The sequence below is a fragment of the Tursiops truncatus genome, chromosome 13 (assembly GCF_011762595.2).
Source record: "Tursiops truncatus isolate mTurTru1 chromosome 13, mTurTru1.mat.Y, whole genome shotgun sequence".
In the NCBI taxonomy this organism is placed as follows: domain Eukaryota; kingdom Metazoa; phylum Chordata; class Mammalia; order Artiodactyla; family Delphinidae; genus Tursiops; species Tursiops truncatus.
In genome coordinates this window covers 75,362,548-75,388,953 of record NC_047046.1, presented here as the reverse complement: position 1 = coordinate 75,388,953, position 26,406 = coordinate 75,362,548, and the positions used below count along the sequence as shown (strand labels likewise).

At 34.4% G+C, this 26,406-nt stretch overlaps 1 protein-coding gene across 6 annotated transcripts in view; it reads right to left on the bottom strand.

Moving 5' to 3' along the window:
• Positions 1-26,406, bottom strand: part of RELCH (RAB11 binding and LisH domain, coiled-coil and HEAT repeat containing) — a 120,877-nt gene that overhangs the window by 38,695 nt on the left and 55,776 nt on the right. For all 6 annotated transcript variants that reach the window (XR_004521601.2, XM_019937180.3, XM_019937177.3 and 3 more), the window contains exons 11-16: positions 18,204-18,316; positions 14,034-14,124; positions 11,224-11,295; positions 7,021-7,161; positions 6,414-6,578; positions 4,066-4,213 (exon numbers count right to left, since the gene is read on the bottom strand). Coding sequence is in view for 5 of the 6 variants with exons in the window: in XM_019937180.3 (XP_019792739.1) it covers positions 4,066-4,213; positions 6,414-6,578; positions 7,021-7,161; positions 11,224-11,295; positions 14,034-14,124; positions 18,204-18,316 (730 nt within the window). In the remaining variant the exon portion in view is untranslated. The remainder of the gene's footprint in view (positions 1-4,065; positions 4,214-6,413; positions 6,579-7,020; positions 7,162-11,223; positions 11,296-14,033; positions 14,125-18,203; positions 18,317-26,406) is intronic.

Genomic DNA, 26,406 nt, shown 5'->3' with positions numbered 1-26,406 from the left:
GCTATTCTGTCAAAAGAAAAGTAAGGTTCTGCCTCCTAATATTTATTTAGCTTATTATAGACTTTAAATATAAAACTAAAATATATTAATTAAACCATTTTTAGAAAAAAATGAAATACAGTTGATCCCTGTACAATCAGGGGTTAATCTGCCTACAACTTACAGTCGGCCCTCTGTATCAGAGGTTCTTCCACATCCACAAATTCAACCGACCACAGACCATGTAGTACTATAGCATTAACTATTGAAAAGTATTCACATATAAGTGGACGTGTACAGTTCAAACTCCTGTTGTTTAAGGATCAACTGTAAATTTTTGTCATATGTGAACAAATTTAGCAAATCTCAAAAATTAGGATTTTATGAGACTAAATAACTAGTAAATGAATATTGTAATGAAAGAGCTTGCCAGTGAAGAGTAAAATTTCACTTAAATTAAAATTGGCCACAAAATAAGATCTCAGCTAAAATATGGATTTGAATCTGGTTTTAAAAAAATAGAAATACTTGTAATTCCACCAGACTGTTTATGTCAAAAACTAATAACTATGATAAAATATTTCCTTCAGGCAGCAAGAAACTAATAGGTTGACAGCAGGGAAAAACTGTTTAATACCAGAGAATAATGACCTAAAATACATTAAAACTTGAGCTGAACAGGCTTCTTAAGTATTTAATCTCCAATATTAAATGATTTATTTAAAAAATGTTCCATAGTTTGATAAACATTAAGTTACTATAAAGTGTTAAAACCAGTGACCAGTAAGATAAAGCAAAATTATCATTAAAAAAATGTATTATAAATATTATAACCAGAGTCTCATGTATATACTTTAAAAGTTTTGGGGGAAAAACTGAAAAAATTACTTTTAAAATTATGTAAATAAAACATGAATATACACTAGTATACTGTAAAATTTGAACACATCAATAAAATCTATGATTCTACAGATCATAATTAGATTCCAGGTTATTAAAGAACAGGTCTTAGATGGCTGTTAAGTGAGTAATGCTACCAACAGCTCATTAACTGTTGAACAGAAATTCCTAATGGCCTAGCAACTCCTGCATAGAGGTTAACACCCTAAAAAGACACAATTAAGGATGCAGCATTTTCTCAAAACATATTAATGGTGTAATGATAATTATTAAACTTAAGAAAACATGAAATAACTTTAAAAGTGCTCAAAGACAAAATTAAGATGGTATTGTCCTCCTATGCTGCCCAAGGCTTTTAACAGTATCTTAAGTACAGATAAAGGTTATCCCTTGCTAGCTGAAGTCACCTATTTGATATCATAATACACACACAAACAAACAAATAAATGAATTTAGGTAACATGGTATCCCATACTATCTGAGGTTTCTGCTTGAGTTGTCATTATCTCAACCTAGGAATCAAATAGATTTGGATGGTGAGGGATATCTGTACTTCATACTTCTATATTGTTGAAGCATATCTGATAATTTCAAAAAGGATTATATCATATTGGTCACAATCTGCGATACTATGATGGAATGTATCAATATATTATTCCTTCAAAAATACTGACAAATTATTGAAAAATAGTGGAACAGTTAAAAGTAAATCAGATAATGTCAAGATTTATTACAGGCAAAGTGAGGTCCAAAGATTTAAAGCTAGGTCCAACAGAAGCAAAACAATGTCAAGAAATAAGCAATTACTTGGATAACTCAGTTCTAACAGATAAGCAATCAGAATGGTTCAGGGATCTCAAAACATTATTCTATTTAAAAAGATTTTAAAAAATTTAAGCATCTAACTTGTAACCATACAGAAGAGTCCCCAGAATGCCATTTTAATAGGTATTTTATTGTCAAAAAATTACCACAATTATTCAAATCCAGCAAAATAACAACTGTTATGACTCTTCAATGTATTTCCCTCTCACTAGAATGTAAGCTCTTCATGGCAGAGATATTTGTCTGTTTTGTTTATGAGTGTATCCCAAGTGTTTAAAATAGTGCCTGACATAAATATTAGCTAGTGCTCTGGAATTTTCATAATGTAAAAGAAAACTATTAAATCTTCACTTGTAATAAACTGTATCCCAAATTATACAGATGTACATACAGATAGACACAGAGACATAGATATATAGATAGACTATATATATAGATAGATCTATATATATATATAGATATATAAGGATATAATATTTCCTCATTTATAATAAATGTATTATAACCTACATGTGAGAATAATAACATTAACATTTACAGTTACTATTAAAAGTCAGAGGGTCAAATTAAGTCAATAAGAACTTAAAAGATTATTTTTGGCATGATAAAGACATAATCACAAGGAAAGGTCACATAAACATCAGAAGGAGTATGTTCAGGATGGTAAAGTAGTTTTGAAAATTTTCTATCTAATCTCTAACATGTGCTTGGCACGCAATAGGTGACATTTAAGAATTATTTGCTAAATGAATGAATGATAGCAAGTGCTGTGGGTTGAACTGTGTCTCCCTTAAAAATTTATATGTTGAAGTCCGAACCCCTAGAACCTCAGAATGTGACCTTATTTGGAAATATTGTTGTTGCAGATATAATTAGATAAGATGAAGTCATACTGGAATAGCGTGGACTTCTAATGCAATATAACTGATCTTATAAAAGGGAAATTTGGACCGAGACAAGTGCATGTGTGTGCACACACACACACGGAGAACGGAATGTGAAGGTGAAGGCAGAGACTGGGGTGATGTATCTACAAGCCAAAGAACACCAGAGATTGCCAGCAAACCACCAGAAGCGAGGAGAGAGGCATGAAACAGCTTTTCCCTCACAGCCTTCAGAAGGAACCAACCCTACTGACACCTTGATCTCAGACTTCGAGAGAGTTCACTTCAGAACTGTTAAACAATAAATATCTGCTGTTAAAGTACTAAGTTTATGGTACTTCGTTATGCTGGCCCCAGCAGAACAATACAGCAAGATAGAAAGAAAAAGAGAGGGAATTAGAAAGACAGGAAAGTCCCTAGGCAGATGAAGTGTCTTAATGAGTGAAAGGGTAGAACCTAAAGTAGCCAGCTGTGAGCGCTTTATGAAGATTTATCTTAAAAGTTTGAATTTTCATTCTCCTCAATATCATTAAAAAATATTAAACTAACTCTACCCCATCCATTCTCAATTTTCGAAGTAAAACTGGCATTCTAACAGTATACACCATTTTTATGCTGTGCTTTGTGTATTCTTGGACACACTGCTTCATATCCCAAAGATTATAGGTAGCCCTGTTTACTTTACATGAAAACTATAATTCTAAAAACACTGTGTGTTGATTTTCTCAATGTTATAATTCTTTTGTCTATCAGAAGCCCGTAAGAGACACGGCTAATTCACAAATCTGAAAAAGCTGCAAAGGAATCTCATACATAGTAATAACTTGTCTGTAGCCGTTTATCCTGGGGGTTAGGTGCAGTGGGGCTACCACGTACCATGGATCAAAGGTCACTTACTAGTTAGCTAGACTTTGAGCTAAGAAAATACTGGCTCTTGCTATCAATTTCATGTATTTCTGAAAATAAATCATATTCTTTTTTTGGAAAAAAAAGAAACTGTGCTGCATATGCTTATATTCCTATCAAGGACATAGCAGGAAAGAGTAATTACATTTACCTTCCCCTACTGAAAATAAGATGAAATAGCTGGGGAAGAAAAAATATAAAGAAAGTGGAAATGAAAAGCTTCATAAACTGGTCCTGGTAACTATTAATTCAGCTCTATTAATGAAAGAAAACGCTTATTTCTGTCTTATAACACTGAAAAAAAGGCTATAATAAAAGGCTCTAGATTAAGAATGGAAAGAAAGTACAAATATTATAAAATACTACCACGAGGCTTATCCATAAAAGATGAAGCCATATAGTTCACCCCAGATATCATACAATCTACGACCATGCAGTTCCACATGTATAATACATTTTAGTAATTATGCTGTCATATAAAGTGACTTTTACATTTTTAATCAGAAACGATTCTTTGGAAAGCTAAGCTGTTAATATTCTACATCTTCCTCCCATAATTTAAGTTCAGTACCTTCTATCTGTGGCACTTCACCATGAAGCTTGGCTTTGCTGGAGAAAGGTGCGTTCTGTAGCACTAATGCAAAGAGAGATGGGATCAAGGACTGCAAGGCAGACAGATACATGTGGAGCTTATGTTCATCCAGCCCGTGCTCTCCTTCCTGAAATATAAGGAGGTGAAAGCTAACTTTAGACTTCTGAGGTTATGTATTTATGATGTTCTTCCTTTCTGTGGCAAACAATAAGACATTTAAGGACATGTATGTTAGACTCAAAGCATCACACCTAATGGAGATGACCATGAATCTTTTCTGAATTTCTCTGAGTATGAGAAAATGTGAAGTACTAAGGCATTGTGGAAGTAATAGAATCTTTTGTATGGAAAACTTTAGGGTGAACATCAGTCATTTCATTTGTATGGAACTTCTTTTAAAGGTCTTTTTCTTTTAAGAGGGTCTTATCTTTTGACATTTTATAAGTCAGGTTAAAGAAATTAAAGTGAGCCACAGGAATCATTTTAAACGCTCAACTGCTAAACGAGCAGGAGTACTTGCTATTCCTAACTTCTTTTATAGATTTGGTGACAACTGTATTTGCCAGCATTGGAAGCACTTTAAAATAATTCAATGTATAGATAAAATGTAGGAGAAGAAATGTCAAAAGAAAACAAAAGAAAGAGATAACAGAAAAAAAAAAGAGTAAAAGGATCACTATGGTACACAGAAATCAAATATTAAAGTGAAAAACAGAATCATTAGACAGGAAAGCATTTATTGCTGTTCAAATCCACTTGAGATGTCATTACTATATTATAAATAACAACTGTGTCAGAAATATCAGATATGTTAGTTTTTTACTATCAAGTTCTAAATTAGTTAATTTCTTCATGTAAGAATTACCTTGTGTGCTGAATACTGCAGCTATGTTTAGCAACAATGTGGAATTAGCTGTGTTATGAAATCGAACTAAAAAAAAAAAAACAGGTACAGGGCTTCCCTGGTGGTGCAGTGGTTAAGAATCTGCCTGCCAGTGCAGGAGAAGCGGGTTCGAGCCCTGGTTCGGGAAGATTCCCACATGCCGCGGAGCAACTAAGCCTGTGTGCCACAACTACAGAGCCTGTGCTCTAAAGCCCGCAAGGCACAACTACTGAGCCGGCGTGCTGCAACTACTAAAGCCCGCACGCCTAGAGCCTGTGCCCCGTAACGAGAGAAGCCACCACAATGAGAAGCCTGCGCACTGCACGAAGAGTAGCCCTGGCTCGCTGCAACTAGAGAAAAGCTCGCGCGCAGCAAGAAAGACCCAATGCAGCCAAAAATAAATAAATAAAATTTTATAAAACCCCAAAAAACAAAAAAAACAGGTACGGATAATTCTCAGATCGAAAGAATGCAAATATTAAAAAAAAAAATACTTAAAAAAATTCCCTAGGTTTCATAAAAAGGAGTACTTCAGTATAGTCTATTTATAGTTTTCTTAACACCCATTTTGAAATTTATAGAAAAAATAGCCCAATTTTTAAATTAAATGAATACACGTGTATACATATAAGACTATCTACAGAGTAGTTAAAATACATTATGTTAAGAGCCTTTAAAATCTGGGGGTAAAAAGGGCAAGAGTTTGGTTTTAGAGACTGATATCAGATCCTGGTTCTGTCATTTGACAGCTTTGGGACCCTGAGCAAATTACTTTAACACTCAGTTTCCACACAAAAAACAAAATATAATTCAAATGGTTATAAGAATGAAATAACATACTTTATAAAGTATCTACCTTAATGGTACATAATCAATACGCATTAAAGAAATGTTTTTCTTCTAGACTTTAAAAGAGACTTTTAATACAAAAATTAGAACAAGAAGTTTCTATTGTTTCTTCAACTTTTCTTCAATTCTTTTACTTGGGAAGAATGGAAAGTTCCCTTTAAAAAGTCAGGACGTGAACTACTGCAGTGAAAAAAAGGTAACGCATTTTGACACTGTATAAATAAGAAAACTTTAGAGACTCATATTTTAGTTATCTCTGCATTCTGGGAACTGATGCTGACACTTTATCTAAAATATTTAAGTCTTCAGAAGAGGCTAGGAAGAGGTAGCACTGTGAATAGTATACGAGTTAGTGCCACAAAGGTGCTATTTTAGCTAAAAAAAGGCAGACCATGCTCTTTCTCCTCTAGCTTCAGTCAAGCAAAACTTCCTCAAATCTCCCTTGGCTCCAGACCAACAGAGTCTTTAACAGGTAGTTAATTAGAATGTTCGCTAAGTGGTACTTTCTGTCTTTGTTCCCCCAACATTCTCTCAAGATGCCTTAGAACACACCTTTTAAATTTCTATTAACTATATAAATAAAGGAAGTATTTACCCTGAGAAGTTTTTCAATCTTGTTCAGCAATGTAGGTATAAGATGAGACTGTAAATTTCCAAGTTCTGTAGTCCAGGCAGCATAAGCTGGTAAAAATACTTGATGTGTTGCACTAACTACTCTTTCTGAGGGGTCACCCAAGGCTGACAGCAACAGTTCAAAACCCTGCCAAAAGGAAATAGGCAAAATGTAGATTAAAAAAAAAAAAACCTAAAAAACATAATAATATGTAATAAATATACACTGCAGTACATGTAGCAGACATTTTAAGCAAGAAAGAAAACCATTCATAATCCTATCCTTCCCAATTTCTTTAAAGAAAAATGTCATTTATCCGTTGATGGGAAAACCAAAGAGAAAGGGTGGTAACATGGCATGCTTGTTGCCAATTTACCGCCAGAAAGCTGTGTCAGATAGTATAAATGAATCAAAGCATCTCCTCCTTGAAATAGCAGAACTGAAACCAGGCAGCCAACTTCAACTGGTTAAAGTTGACACGTCTGCCATCCCTACTATAGATTATAGGATATCTGAATCAGAGATCTGGAATATTATACTATTTGGAATTTTATAATGAAATAAATGGGATTCGTTCTGAAAAACATACCTGTTGATATTTGTCTGGATCATCAATGTATCCCATAATGATACCGAGGCTTTTGATCACAGCTTCTCTTACCAAATCTGCCTTATCTTCCATTAACATCTGTTGCAACATTGAAAGAACCAAGGAGCTACGGATTTCTTTCTGAAAATAAACAGGAACATGTTTTACTATTTATTTACACTAGCAGCAGAAAAGGATAGAAAATAATGAGATATCCATGTATTCAAAATCTAGATTAAATATATATTAACATGTTGCTATGTTTGCTTCAAGTCCTCATTTTTGAAAGACATAAGACATTAGAGATACAGCTGAAATATCACTCTTCTCCACCCTCTCCCCCTTCCTCCAACTCCCTCTCTAAAGATAACATCTACCCTGAACTTGGTATTAATCATCTCCCAGCATATTTTTGTATTTTTACTAAATATGTGTCAATCCCTCAAACCTTTACAGTGCCCTTTTGGCCAATCAACAGTCAACACTCTGCTATAAACAGACAATGACTCTTCTACCACTACCTGTACAACTCAGATAAGAGCACTGACAGTCATAACAATAGGAGGGATTACAAAAATCACTCTGGTAAGCAAAACATTTGCCTGGGGTAGGAGTGTGGAAACATAAAATCCTGGTGTTCTGTTTTCTGAAGAACTGAGAAAAAATATTAAAACAGGATGATGAAACATGAGAGTAAACTTTAAAAGTGCTTAAAAAACTGTGTTGATATTTTCAGATGCTATTTAATATAATGTCAACCACTGTTGTGTCTTAATTTCACACAATTTTTTCCCCATGGTTTTAGCCTAATTAATGTCTGAGGTTAGAATAAAGTGTTATTGTTATACAAATTCTTGCCCTTCCTTCTCTTTTTTTGTACCATTATTGTAAGTTGACAAATTTATAAAATTCTTTAAACTTGTTTAAGTTACTTTTACATATAATAGTTAAAATAAAAGGATATGATCATTTTCATAAATTTACCGTGTGATCTGGTATGCAAAGCAAAGTCTTAAAAGACATTTTTAAATGACCTAGCTTTTGTTTTGACTTTTAGAGACAAAAATATATGTAAGTTTAGCAAATTTTGGTTACATTTAGGTTGGTGAATATGCCTTTTGGTACAGCCTTGTTTATTTATCCTTTAGGCTAAAATTGCTCCCCCCAATTTTTTTTAAAGTGTATTAAAAGGGCTTTTTGGTTAATATCAGCACAGGCAAAAGGACAGAGGTGAGTAAACTTCAGCTGGGTATTTGCTTTGCAATGATCTAGCCTGAGGTCAACTGTGGCAGTTAGTTTCAGTATGCTAAGGGAACCCACAGGACAAGTCAGGATGCTTTACTCCATTTAAGCCATGACCACACTGAGGTTTTACTGTTACCAGTTACAGTGGGGAACAAGAAAGTGGAGGTCCATGTAGGAAACATTAAGTCCATTATTAATACTGCTTAGCATTCTAGTACTAGGAGCAGTGTGGAACAGTTTCCTTCTTCTTTGATAGCATGTGATGTTCATCTCTGTCTTGGAACAATAAATAATAGGATGCTCAAACTCACTCATGTATCACAACAATAAGATAATTTTCTCTTAAAAGATAGGCAAACATTAAAAATAAAGTGATTATGCCCAGTTGAAGTATGGTAAGATAAGAACTCCAACGCACTGTTGACAGGAGTACAATCTGTGCTATCTTGGTTGGGGGCAATTTAACACTGTCAAAATTAAAAATGCAAATGTTAAAAGCAGCAAGAAACACAGGTATTAATGGTTTGTGAAATTTAAAAATGAAGATTCCCTTGTGTACATTTTTAAATTTCACATACTGTTAATATCTCTGTATTTTGCTTCTTTTAACACACAGAGTAATTAATTCTGGGTAAGAAAAATTTAAAGGATGTAAAAATGCAAGCTGGTAATATGCATAAATTTTTATTCTCTGTAAGTATTAATTAAAAATCATTACCCAAAGATGTAATCTTTGGGGATAATGACTAGGGTCAGGGAAGTCTTTGACTTTCATTTTATTCTTTTCTATACTGCATGAAAATTTATTTTTAACAAAATAAAAAAAATGTTACTGGGAGTGAGACTATGAATTATTCTTTATATTCTTCTGAATAAAAAACCAAAATTTTTATTTATTTATTTTTAAAATTTATTTTATTTATTATTTTTGGCTGTGTTGGGTCTTCGTTATGGTGCGTGGGCTTCTCATTGTGGTGGCTTCTCCTGTTGTGGGCCACAGGCTCTAGACGTGTGGGCTTCAGTAGTTGCAGCACATGGGCTCAGTAGTTGTGGCTCGCGGGCTCCAGAGCACAGGCTCGGTAGTTGTGGCACATGGGCTTTGTTGCTCCGCGGCATGTGGGATCTTCCTGGACCAGGGATCGAACCCGTGTCCCCTGCATTGGCAGGTGGATTCTCAACCACTGGGCCACCAGGGAAGCCCCAAAATTTTACTTTTTAAAAAGACAATTGACTATTGGTTTCTCACTCTTCACCAAAGATTATGAGGTAACAGTAAATGCAACATAAACAGCTCCTGTATTATACAATTCCAATTTTTGTATCCCTTTAAAAGAACAATCTTACAGAAAGGACCCTTTAAGGCAGGGGTCAGCAAACTTTCTGTAATGGGCCAGATGGTATATACTCTTGGCTTTGGGGCCAAAAAGTCTCTGTTGCAGCTATTCAGCTCTGCTGTTGCAGTGTGATAGCGAACACAGACAATACACAACAAATGGGTGTGCTTGTGTACCAATAAAAGTTTATTTATAAAAACAGGCTGTGGACTAGATTTGGTTCCAGGCTGTATTTTGTCAAGCTCTGCTTTAAACTATCGTTGTTTAAATTAAAATAATTTTTGATGTCACCTCATTTCTCTACCCCTTCTAAGCCCTTGACCTATGGGAAGATACCTAAAAGGGGCACAACAGTGCAGTGGTCCTCAATCTTTTGGTGGCAGGATTCCTTTAGTCATTTAAAAATTAATGAGCACCTCAAACAGCTTTTGTTTGGGTGGGTAATATCTATTGACATTTATCATATCAGAAATAAAATAAGAGAAATTAAAAATGATTAATCATTAAAAACAATAAACTCATTAAAGGTTAACATGAATAATGAAATTATAATTTTAATGAAAATAATCAAAAAATTAGTGAGAAGAATGGTGTTGTTTTATATTTTGTGCAAATCTCATTGATGTCTGACTTAAAAGAAGATAGATCCTCTTAACTGCTCAGCATTCAACTGTGTTGTACTGTTTTGGTTGAAGTATTTGAGAAAATCTGGCCTCACACAGACATATAATTGAAAAAGGGAGAGGTATTTTCATAGCCTCTTCTGATGAGAATAGAAGCTGTCAAGCTCACAGCGGTGAATACAAGTTTTCCAAAATTCTTGTTCTCACTTATAAGTTCCAGTTTTATCACTGGCAATGAATGCTGTCTACTGGTTTTCCTTGAAATGACAGGTTCCATTTCATTCATTTTCATGAAAATGTCTGTCAAAATCCCAAGTTTGAATAACCACAGCTTTTTTTAGTGGTCTGCCAACTAAAACTGGTTTAGCTTACAACTCAAGTGCTTTTCCTGAAAAGCCATCATAGTTCAGAATGCAGCAAAAGGGCTTGATATGAGTATCTTCCATTTTATTACACAGAATATTAAAATGATGCATACTTAGGGTCAAAATTTAGTAGAATTAATAATTTTACTGATTCACTAAGCTTATTTTTAAGTGAAACTGACTTTTTCTGCGAGTGCATGGCAGTGAAGAATACAATCATTATCTGTCTATTTGGGTGTCACTGCCTTGATCAGTGCTAATGCACTGGCATTGTTGCCCATTACAGCTTTTGCACTAACAGTGTAAATGTCAACACAGAGAAAAAGTCAAAAAATGTTTCAATATTCTCATGAAAATAATTTTCATCTCATGGGACCCCCCAGGGTCCTCAGACCACACTTTGAGAATTGCTGATGAGGTTTAATATATTTATACTCATGCAAAATCAATGGTTAATGTACCTATCTGTCTGCAGTGCCATATGGTGTCAATGTGAGCCTTCTCTTTTTGGCTCATCTTTTTCCTTTGTTAGGACAGAATTTGGATTCAACTGTATAATTAGACACCTGAAAAAAAGGTTTCTCTATTGTTACAAAAGGAAGAAAAAGGTTTTTAAGAAAAAATTACAATTCTTACAGGAAGGTAAGGTGCCAGTGCTCCACAAGATTCCGCCACAAGCAATCTTCTTTCTGGGTATTTGTGATTAATCTAGAGTAAAAAATAAATAAATCAAGCATAAACAACATACCCTCCCTTTCTTCAATAGAGAATTATTTTTCACCATAAATCCTGTTAGGAATGCAATAAAGCTTCTTTCTTTTCCACTTCGGGGATCCCTATACCTGGATCAGGATTAAGGGAATCAGGGAGAGCCTAAAAAATGAGGTCAGAGGGGTTACCTGTTAAAGAGAAAGAAGATAAAGCAAAGATGAAAATATGGCAAGGTGTCTAGAGATGTGGGCTTGCCCAAGACTAAGCTTTCCTTAGGATGTCAGGAGCAACCTTCTCCTTCCCTAGCAGCATTAGTATATTTTTAAATTTGGAAAACCCAGCTTCTAGATATTTACTGATACAGTCTACAATATGTGCCAGGAATGATTCCTCAGTCCTCTTTTTTTACCTCAGGGATTAGGACGTAAATTAATCGATGATTTAACCAGAGCCCTTGACCGGTGTTATGATTTTGTTTTTAAAGTAAGCAGATGTCAATTCATTCCTGTTTGCATATGCAAGATGATGGGGTTTTGCTATATTGTAATGACTACACTGAACCATAACAAAAAATAACAAAAACAAAAAAAATGACACATACTGGGTTTTGTTCCCATATGTCTTCTTCATAGAATATAAATCTTTCTTTGACTGGAAAAGAAGTGTATCTGTTCTCATATTCCCATATGAAAAGGTGACATAATTCATTAATGTATTGGATGCCTAAAATTAAGAAAAGAAATTATGTAGCAATCTATTGGGCAACAAACTGGAGGTAGGCGGCTAGATAGATCACCAATATCCATGTTTATTCAGGTTACAGAAGAGGTGGTGGTAGAGACGTTGGTAACTGACATCTCTGAATAAAATTTAATCTAGAAATAGTAACCTCAAAACAAAATGGTTTCAATGTCATAGTATGCAATATGTAAACTTCGATTTTACTTTCCTTTAGTCTAGCAAAATGAGTCTCAAAATTAAATGTACACACAACAATCAACTGTATTCCTATATATTGGCGATAAACAAAGAGAAAATTTAAAAAATTCTATTTACAATAGTATTAAAAAGAATAAAATACTCAGGAATAAATTTTAAGAGTGCATAAGTGATATTCTGAAAACTATAAAACATTACTGAAAGAAATTTTAAAAGACCTAAATAAACGGAAAGACATCCTAAAATTCATGGATTGAAAGGCTATTAGGATGGCAACATTCTCCAAATTGATCTACAGATTCAACACAATCCCTATAAAATTTCAGCTGGCTTCTTTGCAGAAACTGACAGGTTGATCTTAAAATTCATACAGAAATTCAAGGGACCCAGAATACCTAAAACAATCTTGAAGTACAAGAACCAATTCAAGGGGTTGGGGTTTCTTTGGGGGGTGATAAAATTCTTCTAAAATTGACTGTGGTGATGGTTGTGTAGCTCTGTGACTACAAAAACCACTGAATTGTACAGTTTAAATAGATGAATTGTATGCTCTCTGAATTACATCTCAATAAAAGTTAAAAGAAGAAAATGGAAAAAACTATTTTAAAATTGCATATACATATGTATAACTGTACGGAATTGTAAATTCAAAGTTGTATATGTTGTTTCCAAGTTAATTTGACTTTTCAGTGGTTACAGCCTAACCCTAAATTAGTATGCACAATAATCTCTAGATGACATATGGATTGTCAGAGATAATATGGATATATATAATGTTCCCTTTTAAATAATGAATCTAGATATGACTCCACTAAATTCTAAAGAAAAAAATGAATACTCAAAGAAAATGGGAACAGAATTCTAAAAGACCATAAACTTTAGCGATATTCCAGAGGCTAATAATTTTTCTTAAGAATAAGTGACAAAGCTAGTATAAATAAGGCCATGCAATTTGTCTTCATAAGTAAGAAATCCATCTTTTTAAGATGGAAGAATAAGTTACTTAATGACCTAAATATGGAATCTAGAAAGTCAAAGATTCTGAGTTCTAGTGAGGACTGGAATATTACAATTCAACATAAAACCAGAAGTATTGTTAGTAAATAGTGAGTTGAAATATAAATATATATAAACCTCCTACATCAAAGGTTTACACTTTATATTCTGTATATACTTGTAATATATACAAGTATACAATATATACAGATACGATTTCTATTATCTACCTACCTACCTACATATACACACAGCCTCTTGCTTTCCCTTGAACTCATTAGTTTGTATATTTTTCATATTTTGTATCTCACTTGATTCAGATCCTTGAACTCAGGGATTTTTGTATTTTGTCTCATTGGATTCAGATTCTTGTCTAAACATCCCTTTCTCAGAGATCCCTTCTCTGACCACCCTTTCTAAAACAGTACTCCCTATCACTCTCTAACCCTTAGCCTACCTTTTTTTTTCTTCATAGTTTATAAATTACAAGACATCATTTCATTTATTTGTTTACTCTTACCTCTCCACTAGGATGTCATTGTCTTTTATTCACCACTGTATCCCTAGTGACTACAACAGTACCTGGCAGTGGAAATAGTGTTAAGTATTTGTTGGAAGAACGAATAAAGCAAAGCATCCCAGAGCTTTCTTAAGGACTATTAAATCACTGTGCTGGGTTATAGAAACAGTAGCATAATTTATATCCCTCATATTTCCTAATAGCATTTTTAAAAGATAATATGAACATTTATAATAAATTAGAATACAATAGCTAGGGAAAACCCAGTACAGTTATTTACCTGTTCCCAACACTGTGGTAAAAGTTCAGCTTCTACACGTGTTGGGCCAACATGACGTGCAAATGCCACACAACCTGTCAGTATCATTTGCCTGAAAGATAATACAGATGAATAAAGATTCGTATTTGCATAGAAAGCACAACTAGGACAAAGGGTTAAAAAGAGTCAGCTCTAATTAACATGAAGTACAATATTTTTGTACAATTTGTACAATATTTTTGTACAAATTCAACTTTTCACAATGGACGGGCTGCCACCATCCAGCAGTGGCAAAACCATTTGTGAGAGATGTTGTGAAGGGATTCTCTACTGGTGTGAAGCTGAATCTCATAACCTCCTAAATTAACTTCCCACACATACATTCTGAGATTATAATATGTTTAAAGCTTCAGTTTCTAATGAATTTCAGTTTCTAGCTACTAAAACAATCAGTGATTATTTTCCCAGTATTTCTATAATTAAAAGCTACGATGTCATATTAGTAAAATGATATTTCTTTTTTTATTTAAAAAATTTAAAATTTTTATTGAAGTATAGCTGATTTAAACTTATTTATTTATTTATTTTTAGTTGCATTGGGTCTTTGTTGCTGCGCGTGGGCTTTCTCTAGTTGCGGCGAGTGGGGGCTGCTCTTCGTTGTGGCGCGCAGGCTTCTCACTGCGGTGGCTTCTCTTATTGCGGAGCACGGGCTCTAGGTGCAGGGCTTCAGTAGTCATGGCTCCCGCACTCTAGAGCACAGGCTCAGTACTTGCGGCGCACGGGTTTAGTTGCTCCGTGGCATGTGGGATCTTCCCGGACCAGGGCTCCGACCCGTGTCCCCTGCATTGGCAGGTGGGTTCTTAACCACTGAGCCACCAGGGAAGCCCAAAATTATATTTCTTAAATGAGAATTTTTGGTATTGCACCCAAGATAACTGTGGTAGGCAGCTTCTGACATGGCTCCTAATGAGGTCCATCTCCTGATATTCATGCCCTTGAGTAATCCCATCTCCTTGAGTGTAGACTGGACCCAATGATTTGCTTCTAATGAAAAGAATAATGGCCAAAGTGATGGTATGTCACTTAGGATATCAGATTACAAAAGCCTGTGATATCCATCTTGTTAGACACTCTCTTCTGCCTTCTCAGCTGGCAGGCTTTGATGAAGACACTGCCATGTTGGACAGTTTCATGTGGCTAGAAACTAAAGGCAACTTCTGGCCAAAAGCCAGTGAGGAACCGAGGCCCCCAGTCCAAAGATCCATAAGAAACTGAATCCTGTCAACGACAAAGCTTAGAAGCAAATCCTTCCCCCATGGACCTTGAGGTGGCTGTAGCCGCAGCCAACACCTTGACTACAGCTTTATAAGAGACCCTGAAGAAGAAGACCCAGATAAATTGACCCACATAAACTGTGTTATTTTAAACCACTTTCTTTTGGGGTAATTTGTTATGAAATAATATATAAATAACTAATGTGATAATTTCATTTGAATTGATAGATTTATAATTTAAATTTTTAAATAAGATTTTTCACTCTTCAGAATGAAGTTCCATTTAAAATGACTCTGAAAGGCAGAATTGCAAGTTTTTTTACTTTTGATTGACTATGACTTCAAAACAGTAAAACCTGATTTAAAAAAAAAAGTATGTTTTCCATAGATGTTTCAAAGTAGCCAACTTTAACGAAAACCAAAATAGAATGTTTAATTCATACTAATTATAAAAGCCCAGGCATTACTCATTGCTATTTCTCAAAATACATCAATTTAACTTAAACTGAATAATGACCTTACATTTCTATTAGTTCAGCCAAGTTAGCTACAACTGTTCTCTCAGGCTGAGGAGAATAATAACAGACAAAAAGCATCTGGACAATGAGAAGAGAAATGTTGAGCCAATAGGTCTTCATTGTATATTGCAGCTTCTCCTCACCATAACCTTGTAATTTTTATCTATCTGATTTCCCTTTATATCATTGTCTTCTATGCCTGTTTCTCAACTTTTCTTTTGTTTTTCTATTTTCTCCTACTTTAGGAAGGCAAATAAAGTGAATAAAAGAAAAATAGAAAAAGAAATTCCTAAGCTTTAAGACAACATGTTAGCTGCCTGTTCCCACTGAAAATTTCCAAATGTCTGATCATTTTTACCCCCATAGTATATTAAAATAATGAGAAGTCATATACGTAGGTTCTAGAAAAATCTGATAATTATAGTAAATGAACTTTGGTGAAATTTAAGCATTTCAAACACACATAAGAAGTATATACTTGTATAAGAGCTTCATGTAAAATGACTTTAAATAATGAGTCACCATCACTATACTAAAGATGTACAAACTTGTTCAAAAAATGTTAGTCCCCTCAAAACAAACTTCTTAGTCAGCAGAGTTAAGATTCAAAATTCTAAAAAACAGGACAGTTTTGAAATACATTTGAAAACAGAAAAGATCAGACGGTCTACAGATTATTAACAGCACTGGAAACAGGCTCCTGTGATAGTAAAAATAAACACTGTTCTTACTTGTAGAAAATCATAGGATAGAAATTATTTGACACAGGTAGAAATATGGTGTTAGTTATGGCTGTTAGCATAGAACTGCCAAAATGCACTACTATCGCTCATAAAATTAAGTTTCTCTTAGGATGCAAGGAAGCTTGAGATTCATTAAGTAAAGTAACAACTGATTATATGTCAAACATATCATGCTAACTTAAAATTTTTGCTTTGTTAGTTATTCATATATATAGTTAGTAAATTGATTAGTTTATTTTAATAAATAACTTTGTTTCTGTAAGGTGAAAGATTTAAGTGTGGAAATGAGTGTTTAAATCCTGACATATCTTGACCTGAAGTAAGGCTATAGGTACTTTTGGCCACCAGGCGGCAGCTGTTAGCTCTACATGCAGAGTCTATGAAAACAGGCTATGTAGAACTAGAGGTTGCCTTGCAAATCTAAAAATGACAATGTAATAAGTGGTATTTAATTGTTAACTAAGTTACCAAGATAGGGAATAGTATTTTTCAAGGAGAAAATAAAATATTAATTTTCCTATATAGCACCATCGAATTGTCCTTAGAAAATTTTCAGTTTGCAATGAATGGAACTTGATTGAATTTCCCTTATTTCCATTTGACTAGCATGTAGATTAATCTTGACTGGATCCTGGAAAAACATGTTTCTCTGCTTGCTCAGGTATATTTTGGTAAGGGTAGGAAAGAGATATATTCTTATAGAGTTTTAAAGTCTACATGACTTTTTATTCTCATAGTGGAGAGATTCCTTGTGTTTAAAATTTTGAGCTTCATTTGTCTTATGGTTCACTTTTATGATTTTCCAACATTCTCAGAAGAGGTAAAAACTGTAACAGTCAGTAAAACAAGTACTGAAATTATATAAAGTTACCTAATCATAATGTATAATTCTATTTTTTGCAAAAGTATAAGCAAAAATTATTTATTAAGATAGAAAATTACTATGTAGAAAAACATTTCAATAGCTCAATCTTATCCAACTGGTGCTTAGTCTACCTACCCATCCTCCGAAATGTTTCGTTCACAGTCACACTTGCACAGCTTCACCTAGTATTTAAAGGTCTTACCTTCTGAGGCAGACCTCTATCACTGTTGCTTGATCAAAACCCATTCCCCTTTCTTCCAGAGAGTCTCTCGATGTGTGGCCCATCCCCCCACCACCATCAGGTATAACTCATTTCCCCATTTAGGCATCCTTGATTGTGGGTATTTGACTCAGGACTAACCAAAACACTGTATCCCTTTAGCCACACAGAAACTGCTTTACAGATAGCTCAGTGATGCAGACATTCATATATTAAATATTTTATTTCTTGTAAAGCATAACCATGAAGAGGCCATGCTGTATCTAGTTCATCTGTTGGGAAAAGCGGAAATATTTAGTTCCTGGAAATCAAATGTGAAAGATAAAAGCAAAGAAATATCGGAATTAGAAATCCAAAGGCAACTAACACAAAAGTGTACAAATTCAACATGAGTAGTTGGAATGACAAGAATGAAAACACTGCAGGGCACTGTGAACAAGGTCAGTGTTTCCTCTGTTTATTAAAATAGATATTAGAAAGAAAAGATGGCATTTATATTAAAATGCTAATCATGATGCCAAATTAATAAGTCAACATTATATTTATTTACCAAAGAAGTGGTCATACCCACCTTTGCTCATCATCTGGTCTCTTGATCAAATTGAAAAGTATGTGGAGAAGCTGATCTCTCTCTTTAGGCTCGGGATGTAGGCAAGCTGTACACAATATGAGGGGGATCAACTCCTAAAGAAATATGAAGGTGGAAAAAGTCAAAGTAAAAATGCATTGCAGAATATCCTTTTTTTCCCCAATGTATTCTTAAATGGACATTTAAAATGAAATAAACCTCAGCGTATATAGGGGCAAATTTTAACTTTGTAAGGCTGATAATTCAAGAGAAAACACTGAAACATATATTTTTATGTTGGTTGTGCAGAAGATGCAGATCACAACGTAATAAAGTAACTTAAAATTCAAATAATCTTGTTTTCTTATCCAATACTTCCCAAGGGTCTATTAGTTTTTAAACTAAATAACATTCTATCTTACTCTAAGCTGATATAGTAGTTTTAATTTTGTGGGGTTTTTTTTTTGTTTTTTTGCAGTACGCGGGCCTCTCACTGTTGTGGCCTCCCCCGTTGCGGAGCACAGGCTCCGGACACGCAGGCCCAGCGGCCATGGCTCACGGGCCCAGCTGCTCTGCGGCATGTGGGATCTTCCTGGACCGGAGCACGAACCCATGTCCCCTGCATCGGCAGGCGGACTCTCAACCACTGCACCACCAGGGAAGTCCAGTAGTTTTAATTTTGAAAGTGTTTTTAAACAAACACTTGCAGAAGTTAACTATACTTTAAAACTTAAAATGATAACAGAAAATAAAGACAACTCGTCCCACTTCCATAAGCACAATATAATCTTTCTTAAGATTAGATATAATTAATAATTTTGTAACCTTAGCACCTAACCTAGTGGCTAATTTTAAAGACCATTTCCACAGGTGTTGAATGCTCTCAGTACAACTACAAAATGTTAGTAGAAATGCTTTATGCTGAAATGAAAATTTTTAACAATATTTTGTTTGTTGCACTTTCAACATGCAGAGGTAAATTCAATATTTTCAAGGAAAGTAATAGACAAAAGTTTATTTCTCTCTTCCAAAGAAGTATTTGAAAATTAAAGTTGTCTCCCATTTTAATTAAATTAAGACTAAATTCTAAAATATATTCAAAGGATATTAATGTTTTTCATTTTTGGAATAGATTTTCAAATCTAATGAAATAAAAGTCCAAAAGTGATAAAATATTTTTGGAGCGAAATCCTCTAACTTACTTTGCAGATATTTTAAAGAAATCACTATGATGTAATAAAAAGGGTAGAATGATTACTCCCATTTCTTTTTCCCATCTGCCTCCCTACCCACCAAAAAGTACTAGCAGATTTAAAATAGGAATTGATCACTGCATACTAATACATGGTACCTTGAAGAAAAGTCTACACTGTAGGAGAAGTATCTTCCTATTTTGAAGATCCTCCCTTAGAAACAGATGATACACTTTTTAGAGGAGTTGAGACTGAAACTTAAAGGCGTGACTAGAAGTCCTTTCCATTATTTCTAACATCTTTATATATTACGCTAAAATTATAATTACTCGGTATAATTCTAAATTGAAAGTACAAAGATGTAGATAAGAAGAGCTAAAAGAATAAATCTGAGAAGCAAAAAGAAATTTAAAACATTTATTCTGCCATCTTTCTATTTAGGCACCTCTGTACTTTTTAGATTAGTGAATAACTGAAAAGCAAAAGAAATAAAAAATAATTAGGGAAAATAATTTTGCACTGGGAATGGAACAGTATGCGTATGGATCCTATATTGTTATATAATGTTTCCACAGATGCTTAATATGTTGCTTGATGGGTAAGTCTTGACTTTGGAGGAGAAAATAAACAACCTTTTATAAAATATTAGGGTAGAAGACCATTAATATCAAGGATCCTTAAGGATTCCATTGAGGCTGCTAAGAGCCAATGGTACTAATAAGAGGACTAAGACTGCACATCAGCATATCACACTGAGAGTAAAACTTTAAGGATGAAAAAGTAGTTATTCTAGAAGGCACTAACAAAAAGAGAAAATATTTTAATGCCTGAAAATCAAAAAGACCCTAAATATTTTATTTGTACTTTCCCCTCATGTCAGACCTTTCTCTCCCATGGGTTTTCTTGCTTCCTCATAACCCTTCTTCCTGCTTTCCAATCATCTCCAAATATACGCTCTTACATTATATTATTCCATTCTCTTCCTATTGTATTACTCTTTTAAAAAATAAAGTTATGAAATATAGGTAAGATATTTGCTATAATTGCAAATACATGCATATACACTCTGTTTAAAATATAGAATAGCTTCTTTATCTCCATAACAAGTATACCAAAATAGCTGTTGTTGTTTACTTTTTGTGCCTCACATTTTCTTTTCCTTTTCTCTTTATTTTAAAATCATGAGGCTTAGTGATTCTTAATCGAAGAGGAAGTTTATGTCATACATTAATATAAAGAATCTTTTAACTGGAATATGGCTATAGATGTGCTAAACCAAGAACCCTGAACTTGGAGGAGCTAGAAGAGCTCCTGCCTCAATACTTCTTAGTACCAAAGAACCTAATGAAAAACCACGAATCTCTCTGATTTTTAGTTTCCTCAAGTGAAATATATAGGAATTAATTAAGATTAGTGCAGAAATCAAAAATTCTTTATATATATCTTTACATATATTTCTGTATTTTTCTTATCTATGGCTAAAGGGATTGTTAATTTTTCCTTCTGAGATCAAAGTTGGCCTCAAAAAGCCTTCTCAACACAGCAGCCATTACCAACCAATCCAAACTGACACATGGGAGCAAAACGATTTGTCAGTCCTTGTCTCCTTGAACTCTAAAATTATGCTCAGTCACAGTTAGTAATAATTTATATTGCCATCTGTTTTTATTTATTGCTGGCTAAATCAACAAATATGGGAAGTCATTGCGAATAAGTTTTGGTTGATAGCCTAGGGCAAGGAGAACTGGGTACAGCCTGGCACATTAATGGCTATGGCAGTTATAACCCAGTGTATAAAGTATGCCAGATGGTCTCTTCTTACAGCAACACTGAGCTGAGAAGAGGCCCAGAAAGTGATAGTAGAAAAAAGTGGAAAGTGTAGTCTGTTTGTGATAGAGCCATCAAGGATTTTAATTGCTAAGTTCTGACTAGCTCCAAATACCCTAATTTCCTCTTCCTCTATCATTCATTTACTTATTCACAACTTCTATTTGTACCATTCCTGAAATAGTGAATTCTGTGTTAAGTGTGTGTCTGCTGTGCTGTGTATCACTTACTTATTGTGAATTCACCTTTTTCAAGCCTCTGAAGTACTAATTCATCCATTTAAGACCCTATTTACCATTTTCACACTACAAATGACCCTTGAACAACACGGTTTTGTACTGTGTGGGTCCACTTATGTGCAGACTTTTTCCCTTAAGTATGTATTACAGTAGTACACAATCTGTGGTTGGCTGAATGAAAAGTTATACTGGGATTTTGAACTGTGTGTGGGTCAGCACCCATAACCTCTGCATTGTTCAAGGAAGGGTCAACTGTATTTATAAATTTATAGATTTGAATCAATATTCTCCCTTTGGTATCATCTCTCCAACTGATGAAGCCTAGTGTTTAAAAAACTTTCCTTATAATTATAAATAAAACATTTAAAAAATGGTGGCTAAATTTTCTTCAGAAAACAATGTGATAGTGGTTTTGAAAATGTCTTTGAATAATAACCATGGTAAAATAATACTTATAGCTTTGGTAACATTATATCCAAAAAGAATCCCTTGCCCCGCCCATAAAAATGTTATTGTCTCCATATTTCAAGGCAACAGAAATTTTAAATATTTTCAAACATACTTTAGCACCTGATGGTACTCAATGTGTATTGAAGTGAAATACAAAACTGATCCACTGACCATTAGAGAGGAAATCAGTGTAGTAATCCTATTGCAGAAGGTATTCCAGTACCTTATTACCACAATACTAGAAAACATATTTCCAAGGCCTATAGAATTCATTAACCTAAAGACTTAGTAATTTGCACTTTACTCAAGTAAATGACTTTTGCTTTAACTATTTTGATTTTTGCAATTTTAACAACAATGCTAGTTCTCTCTATATGAAAGCTCTCCCACTCTTCCTATGAAATTTTGTACAGAATTAAACAGGAAATGCTTCCAGGATTTTCCTTTCAGTTTTCTTTTTTTAAATATTTATTTATTTTATTTATTTATTTTCTTTTGGCTATGTTGGGTCTTAGTTAGAGCACACGGGGTCTTCGTTGAAGCGTGCAGGATCTTTCGTTGCAGTTCAGGCTCTTCGTTGTGGTGTGCAGGTTCTTCTCTCTCTAGTTGTGGCGAACGGGCTCCAGAGCGCGTGGGCTCTGCAGTTTGCAGCACGTGGGCTCTCTGGTTGAGGCGCGCGAGCTCGGTAGTTGTGGCGCTTGGGCTTAGTTGCCCCGAGGCATGTGGGATCTTAGTTCCCCAACCAGGGATCGAACCCACGTCCCCTGCATTGGAAGGCGGATTCTTTACCACTGGACCACCAGGGAAGTCCCTTGTTTTCAGTTTTACAAGTAAAACAAAATAACTTCTAATAATAATAAAGAAATCACTTTCAAGTAAGATTAGTGTGTGTTCAGACTATAAAAACAGAAGGAAAAAGAAGTACCTAAACAGGATCTAAAACAATGTGAGGGATCAGATGTTAAAGGGGAAAGAAATGAAGTAGGAAATGAGATCAGGCAAATTTTAAAAGTAAAAAAAAAAAAAAGCATGGATATGTTGATAAGATAATGGCTCCAAAATCTGAAAGGAATCTAAACCATAAAAAGAAGTATTGCATTTAGATCAGATGCCAAGGAGGAAATGTTTGAGTACTTCAGGTCAAGAAGCAAAATTCTATAGTTCTAGAAAGGTGACGTTAGTCCAATCAATTATAGTTCACTGCTTGTTCTCACTGTTCCACTAAAATTATTTCCTATAACCCAAGCTTCGTTAAAAATTTTAGATAGGGGACATCCCTGGTGGTGCAGTGGTTAAAAATCCACCTGCCAATTCAGGGGACACAGGTTGGAGCCCTGGTCCAGGAAGATCCCACACGCCGCAGCGCAACTAAGCCCGTGCGTCACAACTACTGAGCCTGCGCTCTAGAGCCCGCGAACCACAACTACTGAAGCCCGTGTGCCACAACTACTGAAGCCCATGCACCTAGAGCCCATGCTCCATAACAACAGGAACCACCGCAATGTGACGCCTGTGCACCACAACAAAGAGTAGCCCCTGCTTGCCGCAACTAGAGAAAGCCTGCGTGCAGCAACAAAGACCCAACATAGTCAAAAAATTAATTAATTAATTAAAAAAATTTAGATAACTGTTATTAAATTTTTTTACATCTAGTCTTTTGCCTAGGGATTAAGCAATAATGAATTACAATTTAAATTCAAGTACTGACGAGTGTACATCCTCTGACTTAGATTTTCAGTTGAAATTTGTCAGGATGTTGACAATAACATGTAAAGAAAAAACATAAAGAACAAACATTGCAAAGACTCACATAAGGAAAAGAAAAGATTACTCACCTCTGGAAAAGTTTTACACTTCAAGGGCTGCTAAAATATCTATTTGTAGAATTATTAATATCTATAATTCCTGGGGCTCAGCCTTTAGGAAGCCTAACTGAAATACTTAAGTGACTTTCAAACTCTGATACTGCTAAAGAGCATGTGATTTACTCCAAAACTTACAAGATACACACACACACACACACACACACACAGTCTACATGGGTAAAGAAGATGGACCAAGCTTATGTACTTTACTGTACTATCTACTTTACTTGTACTACTATATTACTCTCATACAGTTGTAATTATCTGGGGCTATTATTACATGTAAGCTAAAAATTTACCATGGAGTAACCACGAATGGCAATGTAAAAGAGCAAAGTTTAGTTTCTCAGAAGATGAGCAAGTCTTTAGAGGAACTAGCTACTTTTAAGTCTTTTAGGGAATTGGTGTTCTCCTTTATCTTTTTTCTTTTTATAGCTGTAATGATATATATTTTATATATCATGAAACTCATCCATTTCAGGTGTACATTCAGTGGTTTTTTCCAGTATATTTTGGAACATCCTACAAAGAAAGCTTGGACTCATTTTCCATTTCACCTTGCTGCACCCCCATTCCAGGCCCAGGCTTCTCCTTTGCTTTTCTAATTTAGCTAGCTGATGACATATATTTCCTTGCCGTAGAATAAAAATGAACATTAAATTTAGATGTATTATTTTTAAATGCTTTTAGAAGTAATTCTTTAAGAAATCTTATTTTAAATTACAGAATTTCCCTTTCAAATGCATTTAAAGCAGAAATTGTGAAAAATCAACTTCTTTAGCCTATTTTACTATATACATATATCAAATGACAAATATATTTACTTTGTAATTTGGTTTGAAAGATACAAGTTCCTCAACCAATCCATTAATGTGAACTACTATATAGAAAATCAGTTCATTATTTTATTTTTTTCTCCCAAAATGAACAGGCAAAAAAGTCTTTTAAAATACAAGCTGGTAAAAAGAGATTATCACGGGCTTTCCTAGTGGCGCAGTGGTTGAGAGTCCACCTGCCGATGCAGGGGACATGGGTTCGGGCCCGTGTCCGGGAGGATCCCACATGCCGCAGAGCGGCTGGGCCCGTGAGCCATGGCCGCTGAGCCTGCGCGTCTGGAGCCTGTGCTCCGCAACAGGAGAGGCCACAACAGTGAGAGGCCCACGTACCGCAAAAAAAAAAAAAAAAAAAAAAAAGAGCGATTATCACTACTTCGCAGAACATAGGAGAAAAATTTTTTTTCACTTTTTATCATCTCTGAAATTGGGATGCACCTTACAATGGACAGCTTCTCATAAATTAATTGGAATTCTTATTTCTTAAAGGTACATAATTGTTACACTCAGTGGTATCTTAAATTTGAAAATACGGTATGTTGAATTTGGAAAATGCTATAATTGTGCCCTGAAGGTTAAGTGAGGTTGCGATTTTTCTTTTAAAAAACAAAAAACACTAATATCTATAGTCACTGTACTTTCCACTCTTATACAACATAAAGTTTAATTTATTAGACAGTTTTAATTAACCTTTATGTCACTCCATTTAAAATAGTGGGTTATAAAGTCAACTGAGTGGGTCACAAAGAGCTTTTTTTTCTTTATTGTTTACTTAGGTATATTCTTTAGTGCTTTAAAATATTTATAAAATCCTGTTTGATACTATCTTCTAACTTTTTGTAATAAAGGCAAGACTTGATTTGTAACACTTTTCTTTTAATTACATGTGTAATTATATACTGGCACATGATGTAAAATATCTTCCTTACTGACAGTGTAGTCAATAAAGCTTGAAATACCTAATTTAAAACGTATTTAAAAGACTATAGAAGACTAGATATTATGCAGTCTTGAGAATGAGAAAGCTCTTTATCTACTGACATAGAAAGATACAAAAATATGTTACATGGAAAAAAGCAAAGTGCAAAATAGTGCATAGAGTATGGTAGCATTTGCATAATTCATGGAGAGATCATATATTTGAGTTTGCTTATACATGCAGAAAATACCTCTGAAAGAATACAATACAGCTCCAATAATAGTTGGAGACTTCCATACCCCAGTTTCGATAATGGACAGAATATCTAGACGAAAGATCAGTAAGGAAATAGAGGACTTCAACAATGTAAAACAATTAGACCTAATAGACATATATAGACCACTATAGATGACAACAGCAGAATATATATTATTTTCAGGTGCACATGGAACATTCTCAAGGAGAGAACATATGTTAGGCTACAGACAATTCTCAGTAAGTTTTTAAAGATTAAAATCACACAAAGAACCTTCTCCAGCCACACTGGAAATTAAAAATCAATAAGTGAAGGGAAACTGGAATATTCAGTAATATGTTGATGTTAAACAACACATTCGTAAACAACAAATGGGTCAAAGAAATCACTAAGGAAATTAAAATACTTTGAGACAAATGAAAAAGAGAAACAACATACCAAAATGTGTGAAATGTAGCATAAGCAGGACACAGGGAAATTTATAGTTGTAATTGCCTACATTAAAAAAGCAAGATCCCAAGTCAACAACCTTGCAACAAAGAGCAAACTAAACTATGGGCCGGCTGAAAGAAGAAAATAATAAAGATTCGAGCAGAGATAAATGAAATATACACAAGGAAAACA